The 15,973-nt window shown below is 39.4% G+C and overlaps 1 protein-coding gene and 2 long non-coding RNA genes across 3 annotated transcripts in view; 2 read left to right on the top strand and 1 right to left on the bottom strand.

Annotated features, from left to right (window-relative positions):
* The window catches only part of LOC145438166 (uncharacterized), a 357,286-nt gene that overhangs the window by 148,899 nt on the left and 192,414 nt on the right, over positions 1–15,973 (top strand). The gene's annotated exons all lie outside the window — the stretch shown is intronic.
* LOC145438169 (uncharacterized) overlaps positions 1–15,973 on the bottom strand; it is a 373,612-nt gene that overhangs the window by 355,264 nt on the left and 2,375 nt on the right. The window lies entirely within an intron of this gene.
* On the top strand, positions 271–15,386 carry LOC145438150 (uncharacterized). Its single transcript, XM_080315533.1, has 5 exons — positions 271–438; positions 911–1,051; positions 10,102–10,155; positions 12,136–12,377; positions 15,075–15,386. Exons 1-5 carry the CDS (start codon positions 330–332, stop codon positions 15,276–15,278), a joined length of 750 nt encoding a protein of 249 aa, XP_080171659.1. The 5' UTR covers positions 271–329; the 3' UTR covers positions 15,279–15,386.

Raw genomic sequence — 15,973 nt, 5'->3', positions numbered from 1 at the left:
GTTTCAAAATTAGTTAGAAAATATGAATGAGCGAACCAAATGGATTGCAAAGGCCATAGTGTACCTAAACAGGCTGTCGGGATTTATTCGGATGAAACAACGTTACGTTTCGTCATGACGCTTCAGACATTTCTGTTACTTAGTTGACTTAATTTAATTTTTTATTCGTAGATTTTCCTTGGAAAGAGGAGCATTAATTTTTATGTGTTATATAGTATAGAAGAAATATTGTATAGTCAATATATTATTCGTGTTTTGTACCATTATCCATGTCTTTTGTTGTGCGTCAGCTTCATAACACCCTGATAGTCTTGATAGGTATCTGTATAATGTCACTATCGTTTTCATCGCTTTGTCAGACCAGAAGATTTTCTTCTCTCATCGAATGCGACGATACGGCTGCTCAGGTCAATACCAATTCTGCAGGCAAGGATCCAGGTACGATGAACTAATAGAAAATGATTCATATTTCATTGTGCGACCCTTGAAATTCAACTTGTTTGAGTTTCCAAGTCCCTAAGCATGGCATTCTATACCAACTTTGGCCAACCACTGCAACTACTTCTACTTGAGTAGCTTTCTTTCTTCTCACTGGCAGTAGACACTTTCTACCAAATCGAGTCGCGAACAAATCTGACCTGATACATATTTGTGAGATTTGTGACTCGTGACATTGAGTCAATTCAACTTCATCCATGTCCTAGAGTCAAAACAGGATTTCATGTAAACACCTTTATTCCCAAACTATTTCTCTCTTGTGACTCTGAGATTTAACACAATGACTGATTACAATCACAATATTCCAATCTCCCCTGCATGTATCTTTCCATTCGCCCATAGACTGCACAAAAATCGTGTATTTTTTATGCTAATGTACAATTGCGCAAACGTCATTGTGATTTCATCACAGAGCCTCCTCGTGATGGAATCGATGGGGAACTAGGACGCATCCACCTATCGTCAAAATACGGACTGTTCATATTTGGCTCGTACTTACTCGTAATTGGCTCTTTGGTGTTTTGCGTTATATCACAGCTGAACTTACACGCAGGTTAGTGCTACAGAATGTACGGATTATAAGGATTTATTGCCAGTACATTCAGGCTGTACTGAAATCTGAACGAAGTAACAGTCCTTGGAACACCGCATGAAAATTTATTATTAAATTGCAATAGTCCATTGCGCCTTGCTATTACACTCGGATGTAAATTCGCATGGTCCAACACCACATATTCGACATATTTCTTGAATCAGGTGGACCATGATATCTCGATAGCAATGGTGTTTGAAGCCTTTGAGGAGAAAGCGCCATTATATGATTCTATGCATGATAATAATAGAACCACAATCAATATTCACTTTAACCTGCGCGCCCAAAGTACAAGGAAGCAACGAAATTAAAAAAAGGACATGGCGTATAGTTCGTCAAATGTCGGCTTATCATTTAATCATGTTCTACTGAAATTCAGACATGCAGAGGATCGACAAGAGTTTATCGGAAGGCAAAAAATAAATATTATCCTAACATATATCGTATTATGTAGATTTTATGGGACTCGACTTTACCCGAGTCCCTTTGTGTGTAGATTCGACGTGTGGACTTGAGGCCATCTATATGACTTGACTTGATTCGAGTCACATATTGTGATAAGCGTTGTTGTAACAAGTTCGTAAATCGTTTTCTACCATCTATAATCCGCCTGTAAAGGCACCGTGGATATTAAGAAATAAAGGTAACGAGATAGAATATCTGTACTACCAACTTTTCGTCAAAATAACCTATAAACCCGTGACATATTCACATAGGTATCAGAAACTGCCGCATATAATTATTTCCGAAATAATTCGGCAGTTCGCAGTTGAAAGTCGAGCGGGTATTTCCGGGTTCTGGTTCCAAATGGACAATACCGCACTCAAATAGGGCTATTTACGATGTGTAATTCGTACCGCTTGTCGAGTATCAAATCGAAACCAAATTATGTTGCGATTGGCCGCTTGATAACAAGTAATAATTGATACGTCGAACTGCAAATTACGATGCTAAGGACTTTAAGATCGTAGCACTCGTTCATTTACATATATAGCGAGCTTTAATATAGTGCGATATTATTTAGAAGTTGGAAACAATCAGCATAAGAATGACGCGACTCTGTCATTCATGGTGGATTGAAAATAAACCGCAGTGGTTCTCAACCTTTTTGCCTACGTGGACCCATTTTGGAAAGTCACGGACCCCCGCGGACCCCCTCATGTTTTCGTTCAAAATAACCTCAATTATCGTGCAACCGGCATCTGTCTTGTGCAAATATTAATTGTAGGCTAGTGATAAAGAGCCACTAACTAACTTTTGAAAATAACACCACACGATCTGTAGAAATTGGAGGGACTTTCATGATTTCGAAGCGATTTTGGAGCTTTATTTATTGCCTTGTCAGTCCGCGTCTTCGATTTGATATGAACGAGTGCCGAAAATCCATTTCCACAAAGATAGGTAGTGGCGAATGTAATAATAACACGTATCGCTTCCGACGACAGCTTTTGGTGTGAGTTTTTAATGACCATATCACGTGCAGCCTTGTCATTTCTAAGTAGCATCTCATCTTGAAGTAATTTAGTGGCTACATCACAGTAGAAAATGGAATTCATGGCGAGTTTTCAAATCCTTCATTGGGACAGATCACGATATAAATTCAGGAATTTCAAACGACTGTTTAGTAATTTTCTGAGACTGAAAGCTCCAAATCCAAAATGTTTTGTAAACAATTCGACGTTACCCTGTTTGACCTCGCTATCTCCAACATTTCATTTTTTCCACAAATCCCAACAAAACGCATCTAAACTGGAACTGTTTGCATTGGCAGGCTACTGGCAATTTGACAATTAAAATGAGTTTGGACATTCGGATGTTTCATGTCTGACGGTTTCGCAGATCCCATAAAAATGCTTTGCGGACCCCCGGTTGAGAACCACTGGTCTATTGATTCGATGTTCAAGGTCTAATATAGACATTGGGAATTGCGCCACCTTATTTATGCATTACGTCTGAAAGCTATTTTATCGCACAATACAAATTAATGTGTTGCTATCCATGTAGCACGTGCGGTTGGCGTCTAGGGTCTTACTAGAACAGAGGTCTCAAACACGCGGCCCGCGGGCCGCATGCGGCCCACCAGATCATTTTGCGCGGCCCGCGATGACATTTTAGATTTTTATTAATTTGACAATATATAATTGTAACATATCTATTTTCGGGTTATAAAGTGAAAATTCCCTCTTAAATTGCTCCGAAAGCCTTAAACTATTCATCAAACTTCACTACCACATCAATTGCAAACGCTACCATGCAGTGAAAGATTCACAATTTCGCCACATTTCCAATTCATGATGACAAAACCTGACCCTTGGACGATTCGTGACTGAAATTTGTGAGTTGGACTTGGACACGACCTTTCTTAGAATTACTCAGACTCGGGCTAACTCGATGGCAAAAGGAAAATGACTCGAGTGGACTTGGAGTGACTTGCCGTGAATTTGTTAGAACCATGGACGCAACAAACTAATCTCGTATATCGGGGGAATAATAATAGATCAGAAGGTCGCAACTTGGTATTTTGCTAACTAAGCAAGTAGTTAGGGCAACCGTTAGCAATCTGTTGGTTACATCTTTGGTCGCTAAACCATGTTATTAAGGCCACATAAAAGGTACGGAGTACCGTAGTGGTACGCTCCAACGATGTTACAGCAATGGGCCGTTCGGCGTTCCGATATTTCAATCACTAGAACACATTCATTAATATATTTATATTTTTATTTTTATTTTATTTATATTTTTCTGCTCCTATATTTGAAGATATTTGGCCATGAGACTATTAGCCTATATCAGAAGTATACCCGAATCCTGGATTGGAATTACAATGTTCGACTTAAAAATGTTTTGATATCAGATCAGTCTCTATTATCAATCTGATAAGTTAAAAATATTCATAGTAGCTGAAAAATTATAACCCGATAGCTTTTATGATGGCATCATACATTTGTCCGCCCATACGGTGTCTATATCTTATAATTAATGTATATCAAGTAACACAACCATTCTATTCAAATAGTTATAAATGTGATTATTCTTTTCGTGCCAGACCTAAATTGATAAAAAAGTAAATCACATTTTAACGATGTGTGTTTACTGTCAGTCTGCTGGATCGGCTCACTTTCAATAGGACAATTCATTCCCGCCAAAGAAGGCCTACTTCGAAAGACATAGAATACCCCTATAAATGCTGCGGCCCGCGGCGTCGTTAAAACTGGAAATCTGGCCCGCGAGCACATTTGAGTTTGAGACCTCTGTACTAGAATATGAAACTTTTGATTTCAAATTTTTAATATAGTAATCAAAATACTCATACGTGTGAAGTTTTCGATGATTTTGCACTCAAAAATATGTTACTGGGTCAACGTAATAACTATAGACCAGGGGCGGGGCTTCGCACTGGGTTTCCCTGCACGAGAGGGTTATTCTTGTTAACTCGCTGCATAATGCCGCGGACAACGCGGTATTTCCGAAAAACAATAAATTAGATTAATATTAGAACCTAGGACCATTTCATAAATTAGATTAGATTTAGATTACTAGCATGTCGCTAGAATCATCTAGTTGTCCAAGATATGATTTCATATTTCTTCTTATTATCCAAGATGGCGACCAAACATTCTTCTTTGGCTTGCTGCAGGATAGAATATAGAACACAGCAAGAAAAGTTGAAACATCTATGAGTTTTTGATCGTTTGTTTCACAGGTCCCAGGTCATGTACATTTGGACCCACACGGTGGGGACCGATGATACGTACCAGGAACAACTTTTGAACATTCATATTTTCTTCAAATTGTGGGTGTCCATGCATATGTAGCCGGTAGGTAGAGCATAGATCAAAGTGTTGAGACAGCAAAATATTTGCTGTTATTGGCCTAACATTTGGGGGACAGAGATAATTTTGTAATTTATGATCAATCGGTACCACATCTTCCCTACATTTCGTCACGTTTAGCGGGGTTCTAAATATTATTATAGGCTCATAAGTATAACATCAAACCACCTTATTCAAAGTAAGACAGGGGCGGGTAACTTACGGCCAACGGACCGTATCCGGCCATCAACGGGGTTTTGAGCGGGCCGCAGACAGTTTCTGCCCTGAAAGAGAGGTTCCAACCTCAAAGCATCGATAACTTTTAAGCGTCACTGAATGAAACCAAATTTTCCAACCTGAGAAAAAGGGCTTTGAAACCAGTAGGGTTACCATATTTTCGTATCCCAATTCCCGGAAACGTTTTAGCCCCCCTAGAGGACCGTAAAATGAGGTATAAACATATATGACGTCACACTGGTAATGCTTCGCCCGCATCCATCGTATACAGGAGTAGATTCTTCTACAAAGACTGTGAATTAACTTGGCCCTTTGGCTCTGGTGATTGGGTCCGTATTTTCATGTAGTAAGAAACAGACTTCTTTACGGGACGGATGGAATTGCCTGTCCCACCGGCCGTGTGTTTGACAGCCCTGCTACACTGTTGGGTCTGTGCAGATATGTGACTGTGTGTTGTAGCCAGGACCGAAACAACACTTTAAAAGTCGACTCCTGCCCGAAAAAAAAACGCTGGTCTGTGTCCCAACTCATGCTGATCGATACAACTTGTGGTGGGCGTTCTCTATGCAGGCCTATCTGGTTTATATGTTCATCTGGTTGTTAAATTTTGTGACAGAATTAATTCAATAATATTGATTCTTTCATATATCACTGTAAAATTGAATTCTCTGTAAGCCAGGAGTGGCAACGTCTCCAGTCGGCGGGCCGGATATGGGGAATGGAAGTACTTGGCGGGCCGGATTCCTGAATCGATACATTAAACGCGTATTTATCCACATATACCAGGAATGATAGTATTTACGTTTATATTACGATTGACGCAGAGAAACCAGAACAACAACGAATTTATTGATGTACCGTATTTCAATAGCTATTGAAATCAATCAGACATTTGTGGTCGATCACAGTTGTGAACAGGTTCTTTGAACTATGGCTGCATGTCGCACACAAAGAAAACAAAGAACTAAAGAATAACTAAAAATCACTATTGTTAGTGTCGGAAGAATGAAGAATAAATAACCAACAGTCGCTATAATCTGTAGTAGTGAGCAAGTAGGGGAAAATTGCGGCATACTGTGACCGCAAGGCCGTATGTTGCGCGCCCCTATACTGTATATACGAATGAGAGCTAGGGATTTTTCCAAATTTACCCAGATATCAACTCAGTGCGGGTACATGCATAAATGGGTACATACGTAAATGCCGGTAATGCAATCCTTTTCGTTCGGACGAACTTACGCGTAAGCTCCACTCTTGCACTTCAATCACACACACACACGCTAAAGCAGAGTGGTTCTCAACCGGGGTCCGCGAAGCATTTTCAGAGGGTCCGTGAAACCTCCTTGTAAAATGATTGATAACCTTATTTGTATTTTTTTTTAACCTGGGAAAGCATATGAGACAGTTTCGTATTATAATTACTAAAATTTAAGGACTGACATCATTAAAATGGTCGTCTCAGATGAAATATCCGACTGTGCAAACCCATTTTATGTGTCGAATTTCCAATTGCCTGATGCCAATGAAAACATATTGCTACTTAGAGCTGTTTTGTATACAGGGGTTTGTGGAAAAATGAAATGTTGGATAGAATGCAAGGTCAAACAGGGTGACTCCGAAATGCTTGCAAAACATTTTGGATTTGGAGTTGTTACTCTCACCAAATTAGTAAACACTCGTTTGAAATAGAAATTTCTGAATATTTTCCCTAATCTTTGCCAACGAAGGAATTGAAAACTCACTACGAACTCTATTTTCTCCTGTGGTATGACCAGTAAATAACTTTAAGATGAGATGCTAAATAGAAATGACTAGGCTGGACGTGATATGGTAATTAATAACTCACAGCAAAATTTGTCGTCGAAAGCGTTACGCGTCAATATTACATTCGCCACCACCTATCTTTGTGAAATGGATTTTCTGCACCCATTCATATCAAATCGAAGATGCGTATTTCCAAGACAATAAATACAGCTGCAAAATTCGCTTGGAAATAATAAAAGTGTACCCAACTTCGTCATATGGTGTGGTGTTATTTTCAAGAAAATTCATTTTGAGGCTGTTTATCACTAGGCTACCATTGATAATTGCACAAGACAGATAACGGCTGCGGAATAATTAGGCTAATGTTGAACGAAAATTTGAGGGGGTCCGGGGGGTACGTGACGGTTCAAAAGGGGTGTGCGAGAAGAGAAAACGGTGGAGAACCACTGCGCTAAAGAATAAACCTGCAGTCATAATCATTTGACGTAATAATCAAGTAGTGGGGGATTGCGTCACACTTTGGCCGCGGGTCATATTATCATATGCGGCGGGAAACTCAGTGCGGGCCACTGAAAATCACGTCGCGCGCCGGATCCGGCCCGCAGGTCGTATGTTGCCCATCCCTGCTCTAAGCCCACGTAATCAAAGTTAGCGGTAGAGCTGGTGGAAATGATGACTATGACATTACAGGGAATGTAATGGGGCATCGCTAAGGCATTTTCATGTCACACGGATAAAACTATTAATGGGTCGAAATGCCGGTCCGCACCAGCAGGTTGCACATCTGGTGATTTCCAAACTTTTATAGTAGCGACTCAATTTCCTATTTGAAAATGTTCCTGGACCCCCTTCAAAATTTGGAAAGCTGATTACTAACAAAAACGGTCAGCATTTTTGCCCACACTCACCCACGGCCTATGGTATAAGTTAATTAGGTTCAACATATTTGCGATCCCAGAAAAGGGAAAACAACCCCAAGCTTGAGAACCACTATATTTGATTAGGCATCCAAACGACCTTACCGACACAATTAGTCTTATTACAGTAATTTATAGTTATTTTAATATATTTTTGTTGCAGTTTTCTCGAGGACAGGGCACCCATACTATAATTTATAATGAAACTAAATCAAGCGCAGCGCGAAGAAAAATTTCAAATAGCATAGATCTTCTCCGAAATAAGATATTGTTGACTCACGTAAAGATTTTCTGCTCTCTTCGAGCCTTCAAAATTCCGGAATATTAGACATAGGCTATTTCAGCATTTCCGGGAAGTTCCGGGCGTATGTTTACCCTAAACCAATTGTTCTGTTCGGCTCTACATGCATTCGGGATTATATATTTTCTATCTTGAACAGTTAAGAAAACACGGCTGCGTCCCTATCTAACATATGTTTATGTGCAGTTTTACTTAAGGCTTCTACGTCTTACATGGACCCAGAGTACAAAGAACTCCTTGACGACTTTGATCATGATAAATACGCGATTAATCTATCGATTAAGGACTTCGTCCCGCCAACTACTTCATTTTTCCATATCCGACCCGCCACTTGGAGAAGTTGCCCGTCACTGAAATAGGACGATATCAAATGATACGATGGCAATCAATGAAGATTGGATTATACATTACCTGCACGGAAACTTCTTAACTGGAGCTTGATACCCATTTACGGAGTGTTGGAACCCCTTCTACCTTGGCCCACCCATCATCCTGGGTTTTGAGCGCAGCAGTTACTGCCTAGTATACAATTATACATCTGGATGTTCCTGGCTACACGTGGCATTTCGAATAGGATTGAGGATTGCCAATATTAGTCGATAGTTCGAACGCTATAAATTTCACGTACTTACGAAAATGTCGCGTTTTATTTCAATCCACATATAAAAGATTGCAAGTAAATTCCTTTCTTCATACTCGTTGCCACCGCCGCAAATAATCAAATTCATGTCTGGCTGCTTGACAACTAAACATAGCTCGCCCATATCAATTATCACGTCAAGTGGATGATTACACCAACATGAATTCTATTCATATGTTTATTGACATTGTGACGGTAAATAATATTGTGCGCACTGTTAATGATTTCCTGAGCGGTACTCTCATTAACTTGTAGCGGTGTTTCAAATATCGTACGGGGCTTCTACTCTTGAAGGAAAACCTACTCCATCTCGACAGGACGACACTGAGTGGTAGGGGCGAAGTGGTATCGATGAATTTAAAATTGCGAAATGATATATGGACCACAAATCTTAATATGATAGCAGCGGATGTTTTGCTGGCTTAACATTTTTATACAAGCTCTATAGACGGTAAAATCGGACGGTAAAAAGGGGCTCACTTTTGGCGTTTAATTTTACGTCTTAGAAACGCTTTTGAAACTCAGAGTGTACCTATGGTGGATATATACATTAATAACCGCACTTAAAAATTATTTATGAAAGTTCAAAATTCGTTGCTGGAACTTATCATCGGTCCAAACACGCACGACCTGCGGAACTATGCGACAGGCGCTCAAAAACTCGAATGCTCCAACTTGTTTTTGCTGTGTAATATAATCTAAGCTACAGCATGCCAGAGACGAATGTTTGCTCGCATCCGGTTAAAATAAAATATATAATAGCTAGGGATTGTGTAAACCATGAAAGGTTCTGGTTAGCCTAATTGAACGCGAACCTTATTGAAAGAAATTATGACTGCACAATATATACTTCATGCGTGGTCAGAGCATTGTCACATTTATATTGATGAGAGTGGATTACCGATTTCTATAATTGTGACAGATATTACTTAAAATTAGTTGTACAGTAGCCGACAACCCAATTGCACGGATTTGGTTTTTATGATTGATTAAACATTTTAAATCAAGATAGATGCCGTAATTCTGCCAAGATTTTTTACATCAGACAACGATAAATGTCGTGGTGTGCTGGCAAGTGCTGCGTTAATTTTGAGGTTACAGAAGTATTGACGGATCTTATGGTGTACTTTTTGATTCTGAATCCAATATGTTCTCCGTTTTCTCAAATCAGGTCTATAGTTTTTTGGTAAATTGCATATGAATTTTCGAAAACTGCAGATTTCAGCGTTTTGTGATTAAGCTTTGTGACGTCATAAATTGAATTTCGCAATGAAGTTTTGATGAAAAATTCAAAAAATATTCCAATTATGACGAAGATTTATGATGAAACTACCGTTCAGATATTACAAAGCTCCAGGATGACCTGAGCAACTTGACAAGGACGTCCGGAGATGGTGCGTATCAATTTGAATGTAATACCAATACAATGGTTCATACTTGATAATGCGATGTAACTATTATATATGATGTGTAATATAGGTGTAGAGTTATGGTCGCAGTCACTCTACATCGCCTACTTTGAGAACCACTGGTCTAAGGCCTCGAGCTTGGTCTTGTCAGTAAGTCATTGATCGATTATGTCGTATCATATTTTCTAATTCTTAAGGACAGAATCTTTCAAATATGGGTGTCATCGGCAAATGCCGACTACTGGTGGAATACACTAGAAAGAAAATTACGTGGCAATGAATCACGACGGGCAGTTTGGCGTCCAGGTGTAAAGGGTTAACAAAACTCGACTTCATTAATTCATCATGACTGCATGAGCTCAGTGAGGTCTTGGTAGTAAAAATATGATCGTATTCATTTGCCTCCAAAGCCTATTACACGACCAGCTTATAAATTCTTGTCAATATCTCTGATACGTTTTTTATTTAAATATACAAATACATATATATTATATCCATTTTTTCTGTCACTACGTAATAAAATGACTCACGATTGAATTCAAATGTTGATTGCGGCCCGCGACCTAAAAAGATAGCCAATTCCTGCTATACAGCATTCTCTTATTGTTATTAATCTTCGTTTAATGATATAATGTCTACAGTTTACGAACATACTGTATAGCGCTTAGAAGAGAAATAGCTATCCCAGGGTAATGGTAAATCTATTTTGTTATTGAGTGCAATGACAAAATCTGATGTAATCTGCTCTGCAACTATTAATTAGGGATGGTGTGAACCTCTGAAAGGTTCAGCACACGAACCTTTTTGAAAGGTTCTGTGTGAACGCGAACCTCATGACGTCACGTGACGTCATATTGCTGATTCAAACCCTATATTTCAATGAAGTGATAGCCTATATTTATGTGCACGATACCTAGCGACGACTCGGGCCACATAATGACACAATGCTGAAGTACATATTGGCATTTTAAACGTCGCTAAATGTATCAATTGAAGCAATCAAATGATATACTACTCCAATCAAATCAATATCATCCGTCGCTTTTCCTACAATTTCGACGTGGAGTTGCCAGGGAATATAAGCTTAAGCCTTAACGGGCTTGACAAGACCGGACAATGCATTCGGCGTTAGAGTATTGCTACATCGATATTGGGCAGAGTGCAAAACAGGTTTCCATACTTGCTACCGATATTACGCTACCCCACAAGTTATACAGCTGTAGTCAACACCTCATTGCGATTTGGTTTTATTGATACGGTAAACATATGAAGTCAAAATTGACCCCGTACGCCTGCTAGATTTGTTACATCAAAAAACGATATCAATCTCATTGATTGGTTGAATAAGCTTCATTCGCTGACTACATGTAGTGCATGTCGCTCGTGATGTTGTGTGATTGCAGGTCAAGCTCACAACAGAGAGTCGCTGTATATTCACAAACGGAAATCTGGATATTTCGAGCAAACCTTTGTAACAAAGCAAGTAAAATCTTTGAGATCGTCAAGGTGCATGCTCGTTTTGTGTTGATTTTTTATGCTGCCATCGTCATGCATAGAGTGGCCCGCAGTTGAAATGCAATAAATTCGAGCCAAAAATGTCATATTGAAGTGAAAATTGTAATATATGAAAAAGGTTCACAGTGTAGAACCTACAAAGGTTCTGTTGTGAACGCGAACCTCTAAATTTCCGAGGTTCACACACAGAACGCGAACGTGAACCTCGCGTTCACACCATCCCAACTATTAATATGAAAGGGAAATACAAATGTCACATGCTTCCGTATTCCGATTCTGAATCGATTCTATAGTGCAAATGAAGGATAGACAGGAGCCTCTGTGTTATAATGAGATGGATCCGGTGTGACATGTTGCATGATGTTTCCTGTGATACTGCATTAATTTCCCGTTGATTGCCTTTTCTGACTATATTTCCAATCAATAGATTACCTACTCTATTTATTGCAGAATACTACTGCAGAAGTCGAGGAGGGCTGCTTTATTCAAGAAAATGTATCACTGTACCTCATCTGTCATCATATGGTATGACATATGATCAAGCAGTGACGGAATGCGCAAAACGTGGAGCTCTATTGGCTGAGATTCATGATCTAACTCAACAAACCGATTTGTACGATTTCGCTCTCACGAAGATGCCAGCTGATACATCGGCCGCCAGCATATGGCTGGGAATGGAATACAAACGCTCGGTAGTTGCATAAATTTATAACTACAGTCATGTAGTGTTCGGTCTACTACACATCAAAATTTCGATTCGCAATTTATATCAGATCACTTCATATATTAGGTCGAATATAATCCAGTTATCTCGAATTGTCTTATTTCGAGTCTATTTCAAGTCAGCAGAAATTTTCACTGCGATCGTAATCTTTCTTTGTACTGATCCGTCCACGCAAACGCCACTCCATTCATCTCAAGTGAATTCAACGCTATCGTAGTAGCGAACTCTCCGTAAGTAGTTGGGATGTTTATAGCTCAAACTTGGTTTCAGGATTCGGACATTGTTTGGTAATACAGAAGTAACTTAGGACAAGGTACTGTTAAGCTTTTATGTAGATTGTAGACAACAAAATACGCATAATGCAGACATTGTGTGTTGGACTAAGTTGTCAACGTAAGACGTAATTCAATGCAATAGCAACGCTGATTACGCTGATCCCTATCAGCTGATCCCTGTTGAGTGTTCACATGCAGTCTTCACCTTTTCAAATTTTATATTTCTGCCTATAGACTTTTTGGGAAAGCTACGATTGCACTTAACATGATGAATACCGGAAAACGAAAAGGCTTAGCGCAGGGGTCTCAAAACTCAAATGTGTTCGCGGCCCAATTTCCTAGTTGGAGATGACGCCACGGACCGCAAAATCAATAATAGGGGTGTTCAACGTTTATCCAAATAATTTAAGGTATAGATACTATGAGAGGGGACGAACGCATCGTGTTATCATAAATGCTGTTGCGTTTCAATTTGCAGCTATATCAGACATTTGACTAGCCAAAAGTGTAGATGGAATATTGAAAAAAATTGATTGACCTGATATCACAGCATTTGAGCAATGTAGCCTAATCCAGATTTCGGGTATGTTCCTGATAAGTAGAGTATTCATCTTGTCATTGTCGAAGTCGAATTGAAACAGGGTTAGATTACCTTTCGTATAATCGAACAGATAAAGTACATCTTAGATGTATCAGATAATGTGGCATAGTAATTCAAATGTCCCTCGCCACAACAACGCAATGGTGTTGCCGGGGTGTGGCCTACCACTACACTACTTGCCACCTTTAATTGGCGATAACAACATCGGTACAGAGATCCAAGAGCACCCAAGACGTAACTAACTATACATCACGGGGGCAATCGAATGCCAAACTTTACAGTAAAGACTTGCTTGGAGAGCGAAAGACGCTAAGCCGGTTAAGGCTTTTTTTTTCTCTATTACCAGAGCTGTGGAGTCGGTAAGTTTTACCACCGACTCTAACTCCGCCTCCTCACATTTTCAATATACCGACTCCAACTCCGACTGCGACTCCTACTCCTGAGGCTTTTGGCGTACTAATTCCGACTCCGACTCGACTCCAACTATATTTTGAGAGAACTCCAACTCCGACTATAAGAGTATTTCAAAAGTGTTCTAAATGGTGTGTACAACGCGATATTGAACAGCTCACAGCATTTGGGTTACGTCGTGCTTCCCTTTTTGCCGAAGGCAATGTTATGGCCATCTTTCACCGGCTTGCCGAACGTGAAATTTAATAAAACGAGTATCGTTGGAAATCTGCTGCTGTACTGATTACGAAAACATTCATTTTATTTTGATCATGATCGGTATTATATTGTTAAGCGTCAGTAGAATATATCCCTTATGATCATGAACTTGCTGGAATCATCACAGTAGATAAAGGGTGTTTTATTACAAAAGCAGTGCTGTATAATGTTGTTTGAATGAGTATCATACATTTACTGTCGTAGCATGACAATCAGTCACTCAATAAATACGCAGGCAGCAATGTGACCTATCTTGATCTAGAAGAGACTTCAACAACAATAACTGTCATGATTCCTGAGATCTTAGATCCTATGGTGACATTCCGCTATAGGTTCAAAACTGCATGTCAACTGAGGGAGGAAATGCTGTTATGCGACTAATATTGACAGAATACTTTCTGTCTTGGGTGCCGTCAATTTTGTGAACGACACAAGACAGTGCTCTGCAAGAATACCTCGGTGCTGATATAAATTTCAAGAAGACTTATGTCCAATCATACCATTTTATCAGTTCACGTGCTATATATCATTAGATTGAAAAATGTGGTACACTTGGTAATCTGTTTCACTAAATAAATGTGATAATATGATTGACCTTATAGTATAGTCTAGTATCCAATGGTAGTGGTGTTAGTTGATATATATTTGCTTAAACCAATGACTAACACTTCAAAGTGCTACCAGTGATATCGTAATGTGTCAACTGTCTGTGTATGGTTATCGAATTGAGGACTTCTTGTTGTGGGCTTGCAATCAAAACTCACTTCTGTTTAGAACTATCCGAAATATCCTAAAAAACTCCGTGATAATATGAGAGTCCTATCCGACTACCACAAAATTGTCCAATGGCGGATCCGAATGCTATGCGAGTTAGTTCGATGCCCACGACTGCCTGACGTGCACGTGTAACGATCAGGTGAAGCACAGCTAATTTTGACATATTCAGTGGGAACGTAAGTCAATATTGTAACGGGAAACACTGTTTTATATGCCTATATACCTATGTATATGGCATATGCCTATATGGCCCAAAGCCCGAAATGAATTTCTCTTGTATTCCCACGTCAATCCGTATTCTTCTAGTCTTGGCTAACACGTAGGCTACATCTGTTTTTTACAGAATTCAACTCTGCTGTACCGATCAGGAATGGAAAAACCTTCGAATCAATTTCAATGGTATCCAGGATATCCCAATTCTTCGTCTTCAGACAAGTACGTGGCCATGGCAGTAAGAAAAGATGCTGATTTTACAGGCATCGGAATGCATAATATCGATAAATCAACCAAATGGCATGGACTGATGTGCGAGAAAGAAATATGGTAAGAAATGCCACCGGCGAAGCGCTGCACGGAAAAAGTTCATCTAAAAATATGTACATATTGGTATATTATCGATAGTGTCGATGCAGAAAATAAAACCATGTCACACAAATGTTGTAAATATTTCGATGGCTAGTACATGAAACGAACAATCGTCTGTCCCAGGATTCACCCAGTACCATGATACGCGGATTGAATCTTTTAAGAATTTAGTCAAACTATGTTCCAGGAAGTTTAGAAAGCCGGCGTCTCAATGACAATCAAATAACTTGAAATTTCAAAATATTCCAGTCACGTAATGTGTATCATTGAAATTTATAGGACTACTGCTTTGGACAGTGATTGTGATGTCTTCATCATTCTCACGGATTTCGAATATATAATATTCTTATGTCTCAAAGCATATACTCCGCTGCGCCGAAGAAACTAATTTTCGCTTTCGATCATGACCACTTATAGGAGCGTGGCCAAACCTTTTGCTATTCACTGCCGCATTTTGATTACTTATTTAGCTGTGATGAACCAACTGTTCATGTTATAACTGAAAACGGGCATGGTCGCGCGAAGCTCCAAATATTTTAAATCTTCGCGAATGACTTTCGTCAACAATATTATTAGTTTCTCAAATTAGTATAAAACATTTATCGTTTCTCAGCCCACGGGATCAGATTCACCGGTAGATTGGATGGAGAGAGTGTT

Source organism: Botryllus schlosseri, chromosome 4 (assembly GCF_051294905.1).
Source record: "Botryllus schlosseri isolate E-star chromosome 4, Bs_hap1, whole genome shotgun sequence".
NCBI lineage: Eukaryota > Metazoa > Chordata > Ascidiacea > Stolidobranchia > Styelidae > Botryllus > Botryllus schlosseri.
The sequence above is the reverse complement of the archived record's forward strand: the minus strand, read 5'-3'. Positions and strand labels throughout refer to the sequence as shown.

Coding starts and splice junctions, on each gene's coding strand:
- LOC145438150 (XM_080315533.1), top strand. CDS start 330: ATGTCACTATCGTTTTCATCGCTTTGTCAGACCAGAAGATTTTCTTCT. Junction 10,156..12,135: donor GACAAGGACGTCCGGAGATG/GTGCGTATCAAT, acceptor TATTTATTGCAG/AATACTACTGCAGAAGTCGA. Junction 12,378..15,074: donor GAATGGAATACAAACGCTCG/GTAGTTGCATAA, acceptor TGTTTTTTACAG/AATTCAACTCTGCTGTACCG.